Source organism: Carassius auratus, chromosome 19 (assembly GCF_003368295.1).
Source record: "Carassius auratus strain Wakin chromosome 19, ASM336829v1, whole genome shotgun sequence".
In the NCBI taxonomy this organism is placed as follows: Eukaryota; Metazoa; Chordata; class Actinopteri; order Cypriniformes; family Cyprinidae; genus Carassius; species Carassius auratus.
Genome location: NC_039261.1, coordinates 17,847,506 through 17,858,888, shown reverse-complemented (window position 1 = coordinate 17,858,888; position 11,383 = coordinate 17,847,506). Strand labels below are relative to the sequence as shown.

At 34.3% G+C, this 11,383-nt stretch overlaps 1 protein-coding gene across 6 annotated transcripts in view; it reads left to right on the top strand.

The window, feature by feature from the left end:
- Window positions 1-8,702, top strand: part of LOC113119635 (hyccin-like) — a 38,204-nt gene extending 29,502 nt beyond the window's left edge. For 5 of the 6 annotated variants that reach the window (XM_026289243.1, XM_026289246.1, XM_026289242.1 and 2 more), the window contains exon 11: window positions 6,504-8,702. In XM_026289243.1, the coding sequence (XP_026145028.1) occupies window positions 6,504-6,997 (494 nt within the window). In that variant the 3' untranslated portion in view covers window positions 6,998-8,702. Of the gene's footprint in view, window positions 1-2,471; window positions 2,766-6,503 lie in introns of all 6 variants that reach the window. The other variant, XM_026289247.1, reaches the window with a different exon arrangement.
- Window positions 8,703-11,383: the final 2,681 nt, after the last annotated feature.

The window sequence follows — 11,383 nt, the reverse complement described above, 5'->3', positions numbered from 1 at the left end:
GGGTTTTCCTCCATATAGTGGACTTCAATGGTGGAAAATGCAGTTTCAATGCAGCTACGGATCCCAGACGAGGAATAATGGACTAATCTAGCAAACAAATATATATTTATACACTTTATAACACAAATGAATGCTTGGCTTGCATTAGTGCTGCGATGCACGCTAATAGTGAACTATTGATGTTTCTCAAATTATCTTCTTTTAGGTTTCCATAGTTCGTTAGGCCATTGTAGCCTAAATTTTCATACAATAAATGTTTTTTTTTTTCTTTTAACAAAATATTGTGAATCAAATATTTATTTCTAAAGGTCTTTTGGTCTTTTAGGTCTTTAGGCACACAGAGTCCAAAATATTTGCATGCGTTTTTTCGTATTCACCATCCTTTCCTATCAAAATGCATGCTACGGATGCAAAAACGCAGAAAATCGAACCTGATCCGAATTTTATAATGATAGACGAAAGTGTACTTTATGCATCTCATTTAACATAATAATGGCTTTAAATAATCTTCTGTTGGTACTTTCACAGCCAAATTTTTATGCCCCTTTCCACAAAATGTAAAATAAGTCTCTGATGTCCTCAGAGTGTGTATGTGAAGTTTTAACTCACAATACCGTATCGATTATTATTTATGGCTTTATAAAATTTCCACTTTTTGGGTATGAGCCATTTTCGTGTCTTTCCCTTTAAATGCAAATGAGCTGGTGCTCCGGGGGGAAGAGGGCGGAGCTTCAAGAGCTCAAGCTCTGGCAATACTAGCCTTTGCAAATAAATACTCAACACACAACTTGCTGTGAACTCGCTCAGGGTGGTTCTATGTTAAAACGGCAGTGTCTGTCAACTTTTGTGGGCGGAGCCTGTGGCTAATGTGACATCACAGTTGCAGCAATGTTGGGAGACACTGCTTATTATTTATGGGGATTGAAAAAAGAGGAGTGTGTGAAATTTATACTGACAGTCCTAGTATTTTTCAGTAAATGTCCAATGGTTTTTCTAGATAAGACCCTTATTCCTCAGCTGGGATCGTGTAGAGCTCTTTAAAGCTGCATTTTTAACCTTCAGTCTGTTGAGCACCATTGAAGTCCACTATATAGATAATGTTTTCCTCAAAAAAAATAATTTCTTTGCAACTGAAGAAAGAAAGACATGAACATCTCAGATTGTGTAAATGATCAGGAAATGATTCTTCTGGAGGTGGATTCTGCTTTGAATCCCTGCAGGGTTTTCCTCGTCCTGGTGACTTCGGCGGAGCGGAAATCATATGCGTTTTATAATATTAGATTTACTGTTTTGAGTCTTTCTGTTTGTAACTCAAGTGTTTCATAACATAAAGTGGATGTTAATTTGGATTTACAATTATTATAAAGAAATAAATAGTGCTGAACAATAGTTGTATTTTATAATTATATTAATAATAACCATATATTATTATTAATAAACATTAGCATTAAAACATAATTCTGTCAATAATATAATAATGTAACACCTTAATATATAAAATGTTTATTTTGTCATATAATTGAAATGTAATATTCATTTAAATGTTTATAAATGTAACAATATTATAATAAAATAACTTATTTGATTAAATAACTAGTTTTTAATAATTGTGTATTTATAAAATGTTATCTATTATTATTATTATTAATATTCTTAGTCTATTGTTGTTTAAGTGTAATATAATTTAAGTGTAATATTAACTATAGTATCATACTTTATAATAGGATTATTTTCATTTTAGTTTTATAATAACTACATTTTACAATGAAATATAATTATATTTGATTAATTCACTAATAAGTAATTATACGGTTATTGTTATCAAATAATATTGTAATTCAAATTAGAATTATCGGATGATAAAATATAACAATATAATTTAAGTTTAATATTAATTACATAATGCATTGTATTATTTTATCATAACATATTTTTTATTAAATAAATAGGTTTATTGCGATATATGGTGATTAAAAAATATTATAAGTAATATTATAATGATCATTATGATGAAATGCTATAGCAATATAATTTCATAATCATAATAATTTTTTAGAATATATAACCGATATAACAAATAATTATTTTATTAAACCGCCATGGGTTTATAATATTAACTAATATATAGTTGTTATTGCATATTAAAATAATTTATATTATTTATAAAATAATAAATATTTTATAATAAATTAGACGATTTTTGTACAATAAAATTTTATTAATTACAATATTTATAAAAATAACTTGATTATAATATTTTTCTGTAGGATTTAAAAAATAATTATATAATAATGATATAATTCAAAATAACATCGCTTTTGATGAGGAGCTGCTTTTATTTTATTGTCATCCGTGTCCATTTTCATCGTATGATTTTTGCAGTGTTTATGTTTGTCTTGATGTTTCAGATTTGATTTCCATGTGTGTTTCATCAGCCTCTCGTCATGCATCTGTGTGTGTGTGTGTCTCAGAGTCTCAGGAGGACAGTGTAGAGTCCCCTGACCCCTGCGTGACGGGGCCCATCCCTGAGATTAGTGTAACAGGGGTCAGCGGCGAGCGGCTGCTCAACGGAGAGGCTCTGCGCAGCAGGACGGAGGGGGAGGCGCTAGGGGGCGCCACAGAGCTGGGGGTCGACCCTAGAGGTCAAGAGGTCAGGAGGCAGAAGTCTGTGCGGAGGCACCTAGAGGACGGGACGCCCTCCGCGGGGCGGGTTCAGTTCTAGAGCCCCACACACCCCTCCCCTCTCCTCTCCCTCGGGCCCAGAGGTACTTGTGTGGGCGGAGCTTCTTGATAAGCCTCTTAATTATTCATGAGATGCAAACGCTTCCGAGGCTCGGCCGTTTTCAATGTGAAGCTTGGCTTTTGCGTTCTCCAGCAGAAATATCTCTGGTTCAGAAGTCTATGGACAGTGTTCATGACCACAGTAAAACCGTGTGTACATTAGGTTTGTACAAAGATGTGCAATAAGGGCATTATTTTTAATGTTAAGGTGGATGCACTTCTGGTTATGTGTATCTATGTGGAAAATTGCAACAACAGTATTTATATTAGTGCCGTCAAAAGATTAATTGCGATAAATACACAACCATGCATGTATATATTTAAGAAAAAATGTACGTTTATATATTACATATATTTATATTTGAATATAAATATATACATGCTGTATGTGTGTTTATTTATATATACATAAAAATAGACAGTACAAATAAATATATTATTTAAACAAAACGTATTTTTAATGCAATTAAGCATTATTAATAATTTTACAGCACTAATTTATTTTAATAAATTAATTTGAAATATTATATATTATATTTTATTATATTTGTTTACACTGAACACAACTGACCATTTGACAGCACTACATTATATACATTATTTTATATGTATATAAATATACATATACACATAGAGGTATTTTTACAGCATTTTTCTTCTGTAACTTTGCATATTTAGATTAGTTTTTTCAGTTTTAATATAAAGAAAAGATATACATATGCAAAAAAAATTATATTCTTTTTTGTAGATTTTAATGTACAAAAATTATGATTATTATAATTGCCGTTGTTGTTGTTGTTATTATTATTGTTATATAAGCTCTGTGTATATAGACTATATAAAAATATATTGTGTATTGTAATTTATAGTATTTTTTTTTGTTTTAATACATTATTTTCTATAATTATATTACATTGTATTAAATTACTGTAAATAAATAGTTATTTTATATATATATATATATATATATTAATATAATAGAATATATATATATATATATATATATATATATATATATATATATATATATATATATATATATATATATATATATATATATATATATATTTGTTATTATAAAATACCTTAATAATAATAATGTATTCTAATAAATGTTTCTATTTTTATTGAAAAAATAATGTAAATAATAATTGTAATTGTTCATATTTATATGTTGCTATTAGATATAATTATACGTACAGTTTAACTTGAAAATATTTTATTATATATTATTATCATTAACACACACATATGTTGTGTATAGTAATTTAATAATAATAACAATAACAGCACTAATAATAATAATTATTGTTTTGTTATTGGATCAAATTATTATTTAAGATTGATTTTTACTCTGGGACCAATCAGAATGTTTTATTGTGGTGATTGACATTCTGTCAGAGTTGTGGATAGAGCTTCTGTTGAAGGGGAATATTCCTGTGTGGATGTTATTAACAGTCTCCTGAAGTCATGTTCTCTCTCTCTCTCTCTCTCTCTCTCTCTTTCAATCTCACTCTCTCTCTCTCTCAATCTCTCTCTCACTCTCTCTCAATCTCACTCTCACTCAATCTCTCTCTCTCTCTCACTCTCTCTCAATCTCACTCTCACTCAATCTCACTCAATCTCACTCTCACTCAATCTCACTCTCACTCTCTCTCAATCTCACTCTCACTCTCTCTCTCACTCTCTCAATCTCAATCTCACTCTTACTCAATCTCACTCTCACTCTCTCTCAATCTCACTCTCAATCTCTCTCTCTCTCTCAATCTCACTCTCTCTCAATCTCACTCTCTCTCTCAATCTCACTCGCTCTCTCACTCTCTCTCAATCTCACTCTCTCTCTCAATCTCACTCGCACTCTCACTCTCTCACTCTCAGTCTCTCACTCTCACTCTCACTCGCTCTCTCACTCTCTCAATCTCACTCTCTCTCAATCTCACTCTCAATCTCACTCTCTCACTCTCTTTCAATCTCACTCTCTCACTCGCTCTCTCACTCTCTCTCAATCTCACTCTCACTTTCTCTCTCAATCTCACTCACTCTCACTCTCTCACTCTCAGTCTCTCAATCTCACTCTCTCTCACTCTTTCTCTCAATCTCACTCTCACTTTCTCTCTCAATCTCACTCACTCTCACTCTCTCACTCTCAGTCTCTCAATCTCACTTTCTCTCACTCTCACTCACTCTCTCTCTCTCTCAATCTCACCCACTCACTCTCTCTCACCCACTCACTCTCTCGATCTCTCTCTCACTCTCACTCTGTCTCTCTCTCAATCTCACCCACTCACTCTCTCACTCTCTCTCAATCTCACTCTCTCGCTCTCTCTCTCTCACTCTCTCACTCTCTCTCTCTCTCAATCTCACTATCTCTCTCTCTCTCTCTCTCTCTCTCACTTCATACTTCTGTTTCTTCATTCCTGAGTGTCTCTCCTCCAGATCAATGCGCTGCGGCTCATGTTTGCCATTCACAATTCCTCCTTTCCCCACACTTCTCCGCTGGGTTATCAAGGGAAACCACCTCTCTTTAGATGAGACGGACCGACAGGAAGTGATGCGTCTGATAGAGACATCCGCACTTCCTGTCAGTCTGTGTTCCTCCTTTAGTTTAAGCTTCTGGTTGCTCCTTCCTGTTCCCTGCAAACATCCCAAAGCTTCCTGTGCTTTCAGACTGTGCTTTATCTCCTTAAACTCTCTCATGGTAGAGTCTGGTGTTTTCTGACCTGCTGACGCTCTTAAATATTATTTTTGCATCATAATGCATTGGTGAAGAAGCATTTTCTGAAAAGATGCAAATTTAATCCGCTGATTTTAAATATTTGCTGCCTATTAACATGCAATTAAAAATTCATGCAAAATTAATGTTTCACTTGGTGAATCTCACAAAAACCTTATATAAAAATAAAATATGCGGCTCACATTTTAAATTATTATTATAATTTTTTTTATAATTAAGCAAATTTCCCCCCAGATTGTATTACTATTATATTTTAATGTGGAGGGGAAAAAATATATAATACTTATTAGTGTAATGTGGAAAACAAACTGTAGATAGATTATATAATACTAGGATTTCTTATACTGATTTTAATAACCCGTTTTGACCATTTATTTTTTTTATGTATTACAGTTACATAATTATTACATTAATGATCTGGTTTTCACATTAAAGCTGGGATTCCCAATTTTTTTTTTTTGGTCAGCCAAACCCCCTTTGTTGTAAAATATTTACTAAAATATCGAGTCCACTGGTATTAGAAATTAATATTTCAATAATTTAATAGCACAATTGCATGTTCATGTTTCACTGATGTTGATGTAATGCTCTCATTACACACGAAAAAAAAGCTAATCAAATATTGAATCTTTTTATAGTATGTGTTTTGAAATGTTTGTTTTTATTTTAAATTATGTACAAATATTTATTTGACATTTTTATAATTTAATTGAATTGAATTAAATCCAAGTTTGGGAAGCCTTGCTTTGCAGTAATTTGGATTTGAGATGAAAATTCACTTGATTTTCTATGCAAATTTTATTTTTTTATTTTGTGCTTAAACGTGTCCTGGATTTTTTGTGAGATTCAACCAACTATTAAATAATTGATCGAATACAGTGGTAACTGTAAAAACATATAAACTGTAAAAACATATAAACGCAGCCTCTGTGAGCAGAAGAGACGTCTTTCCAAACCATAGTTAAACCTCTGTTTGTCTCCGCCGCAGACGCAGTGGATCTGGGTTCCCCGGATGAGCTGACGGAGATCTCGGAGCTGGACGAGGGCATCTGCACACAAGCGTGCGCCGCTCCGAGCAGCCCCCCGACCATCATCATCAGCGGCAGCGGCGGGAAACCGAGCGGGAAGGGTCTGCGCCGCCTGACGGGACGCTCCAGCAAAGACAAGGACTCTGCGACCGGCGTGGAGCAGCTGTCGCGCAAACAGGCCACCGTCCGCGCCATGAGCGAGAACCTGGAGCTGCTGTCCCTCAAGCGGCTGACGCTCACTAAGAGCGGCTCGCTGAGTCTGTCGCGCACCGCTGGATCGGTCTTCTCGCGCTCCTTCGAGCAGGTCAGCAGCGTCCTCGCCTCCAGCCCCACAGCCAATCACGGCACAGAGGCGGAGCACGGGGGCGTGGCTTACTCGGAACACCTAAGCCCCGCCCGCCAGCACCGGCAGCGCTCGCCCACCATCAGTATCCACGTGACCTCTGACCTGTGACCTCTAAACGGAGAAGCTCACTGCTGCCACCTTGTGGCGGGAAACTGCAGCACCTTACAGGAAGTCTGTTTATTGTTTTCCTTCGGTTTCCGTCAGTCGTGATCGATGACCAAAGTCATGCATTTTCGAAGTGTTTTTATGTGAAATCAGACGTTGTGTATTTTTAACGCAGGTTCGGACGTTTTCATGACATGATGAACGTTTTTTTACGTGTGCGACCTGCAGTTCGTCTTCTCTTCCAGGAATTCGGATGCTTGATTACAAACCCCAGTGGAAAACCCTGAAGAAATCAGACCAGATTCATGTGAAGTCAGATATTGTGTATTTTTAAGCCGATTTGGACGGTTTCATTGTATTCTTAGTCGATTTTTACGTGTACGAACTGCGGTTCCTTTTCTCTGCGTATCCCAGCATGCACTACGCTCCGACCTGAAGCCATCGTGTCACAGTTTCCAGAAATTTAGATGCTCGTTTACAAACAGCCTGGAAAACCCTGAAGAAATCAGACCGGATTCATGTGAAGTCAGATCTTTTTTCCCTTTCGTTATTCACTACTTTAAAGTAAACTATCAAAATGCATACATTTACATTTACTATTTAATTTTGTATTAATGATGCAATTTTTAATTAATAGCAAAGCAAAATAAAATTATGTAATTAAAACATATTTGCCTGTGATTTTCTTTGGCTTTCATTTATTAAGAAATTCAAGGAAATTGTCAGATTGCATCCATGTACATTCAAGATTAAATTTTCTGATTTTTATTTAATTGTATTTTTCATCTTATAAGCACAGCCTCGGTGAACAGAAGAGTTTCAAAAACATTTAAAAACTCCACAGTTTTGACTCGTTCTTCTCTCTCCGCTGCTTTCTCAGTTGATTTGGGTTTCAGGATCCATGTGACCTCTGACCTATGACCCTAAGCTCACCGCTGCCACCTTGTGGCAGGAAACTGCAGCACCTTACAGGAAGTCTGCTTATTTTTTTTTCTCCTTCGGTTTTCGTCAGTCGTGATGGATCTCCAAAGTCATGCATTTTTTAAGTGTTTTTACTCCGTGTGAAGTCAGACGTTGTGTATTTTTAATGCAGATTCAGACTTTTTAATGACATGAAGTTTTTTTATGTGTGCGAACTGCAGTTCCTCTTCTATACGTATCCCAGCATGCACTGGGCTCCAACCCAAAGCCATCACGTCACAGTTTCCAGAAATGGGAAGCTTCCAAGGAGGAAAATGATTAAGAAATCGGACCAAATCGAGAGTCATATTCGGTTTCTAAAGCAATATGGTTATTATATGAGCTTTGACACGTGAGGTTAGTATTACTGGTTAAACTGGTGTTAGTTAACACGTGTCACACCGATGTCATGCAGAGACCCAGCAAACAGTGTGATTATAAGACAGAAATCAACTCTTGATTTAAAAATGAATCTAATTATCGCATCTATTTTCTGCTTTCATTGTTTCTGCACCAGTATGTGTCTGGTGTTACTGTTTTCTATTTGAAGATGATGTTTTTAAAGAAGTTTTCTGCTCATAATGGTTTGTGTTTTGAAGTGGATCATCAATAACAGAGCTCAGATTATTTGGAGAATGTGAATATTTTGTGGTGAATTGTAAATATTATTGTACTACAGTCATTTTTCTGCCTTTTGTCAAACAAAAGTAACATGGTTACAGTCTGAAAATAAAGATTTCTATTTCAATTTGCCTCTGGATTTTAATTTAATAAGACAATATACACTTAAATGTTTTTACTATACTTTAATACTTTAAAATTGTATTATAAATTGAATGTTTTGTCATTAAAAATATAATATATATATATATATATATAACAAAGCATTTACATTAAACAATTTAGTATATTAATGCATTTTTATAAACCAAACAAAAGGAAATAAAGTAATAGAGTAATTAAAATATATTTATTTGACTGTGATTTGGTTGGCTTATTTACTTTCCATTATTAAGTATATTTTCAAAATGCATACATTTGATATAATATTTAATTTAGTATTAATGATGCATTTTTCATAAAGCAAGATCAAATAAAATATTGTATTTAAAATATATCTGTCTCTTTCATTATTCACTAATTTAAGTAAACTTTCAAAGTGCATTCAATTACATATAATATTTAATTGGGTATTAAAGACTAATTTTAATCAATAAAGCAAAAAATAATAGTGTAATTAAGAAATATTTTTATTCTATTTGCCTTTAATAAGCAATTCAAGGAATTGTCAAATTATATTTAAATATAATATTTAATTTAGTATTGACGCATTTTTCATAAAATAAAATGAAATAAAATAATCAGGGGCGGTGTTATGGGTTGGCTAAGGGGGCTGGAGCCCCGAATGTTTTCAGTAAAGACCCGAATGTTTTTATTACCAAAAGTAATTTACATTAGAATTTAAATAAATAAATAAATATCTCTCGACTCTCACGTCCACAGTGTCTGTAAATTTACCCAAGTAAGTTACGCGTTGTCATTTACAACCGACGAAAACCGCCCACTGATTCTAGTGCTTATGACTGACATATAAACTGGCCAACCATTGATGAGCGTCTGTACGATCCAGCCAATGAAATTGGATCTTTTGGAGCCAGGCGGTTTGTTGCAAGTATAGGTCTCTGCAGGAAAGTAATGAGAGTTACAAGATCAAGGTGTTTTTACACCATGATACCTAGTTTGTTGGCGTGTAGTATTTTACTAGATCAATTTATTTGAAAATTAAAATGGATATTTCAAAATTCATCTTTTTCTTCTTCAAAAAAGAAAGTAAAACCCCCAGCCAAAACACTTGAATGCCAAGACACAACAGCTTCAGGTATCTGTAACTTTTAATCAAAGTATTATATTTCTTTTTCGGTTTTAAATTGTGTCTGATTTAACGTTACATTTTGAACATCTGACAGTTAACGGTTGCGCAGCACAGTCTTTAGGACACACACACACACACACACACACACACACACACACACACAGAGCGGTTATAATGTTTGCTAAGCACGGTCTGTGGCAGACATTTCTGTCAGGACAACAATTCAATAAACAAGATAATAAAAAAAGACACATTTCGCAAAGGAAATGTTTCCAAACAAAGCATGTTTTTGTGCTCTGCAGCAAAACACAAAGGTGTTTACTGAATAAATTTGCTTGAGTAACTTTTAGCATACTTTTTTTTCTGAATGAATCATCCGTTTCAAACGAATCCATTGATTAAATGACAGACATACTCACTTATTAAGGCAGTGGCATGCCGCCACCTAGTGGCAAAGTACCATTCTAATTTTTTTCATAATTACATATTTCTGTATTCCAAATGTTATATTTGATACATTAGCCTCATAAGATTATTTATGCAATTTGTAAGTGCTGTGTAAGTTCTCCTTCAAAAATATAAGTGTATAGAGCCCTGCGATTATAATTATACTTGGCTTTAAGTGTACATAAACACAGAGATAAAGTCATTTGACCAGATATCTTTGTAGAGTAAGAGTATGTCAGTGCACTGCTTAATGTTTGCTTCTTATCCCTGTTCTACCAGGACGAGTGTAGCCAGTCAGGCTTGATTGGAAAATAAAATAAAACAGAGACGGAGACAAAAAAAAAAGTGAGATAGAGACACAACATCAGCCTATGTGTCAGGATACAAGGGATACTCCTTGAACTCCCGAACTGCTTCAAATGATTTGCGATCCCCAAACTGACTCAAATGATTCGCGAACCCTCTACGAACTCCCGAACCCACTCAAATGATTTGCAAACCCAATACACATAATGCTATAAAAGTGTGCACATCCAGAAAAATAAACTAATACACATACATTTGTTAATAAAGTAAATAAAACGAAAACATGAATGTTTTAATGCTACTGAATAAAAATAAACGATCCACTCGAAAATCTCTGCTCATCATGACAGGACCTGGATCAGTGAGCTGCGTCTCGGGCCGATGACGTCACTTCCATGGAGGCATGTTGTACACGCCCCCGTCCCTTGACTCTGCCCCCGCGTCAAAACAGTGCCACAAAGAGGGACGTGCAGAAAAGTAAAGCGCATAGGAAAAATGGTATTGCAAGCTCAAACTAGACAGACATGTAAAATAAAAGCAGCGTTGCAAATAATTTATTAGATATGACCATGGAAAATATTTATTGCAAAATCATTGCTATCGCGCTGTTTCAGTTGTTTTGCAATTCTTAATTTTTGTTTGCAAAAAGCAAATGTATTTTCCTCAATACTTTAAATAAAAGGTTTTAAATTTGTTTTTGTTTTTATTGTTTTTGTATATTTTAAACAAGGTAAATCTTTCTGATTTATTAAAATAAAAAGTCACATACATGGATTTTTCTGGGCTAAGCCCCGGATCTCCAC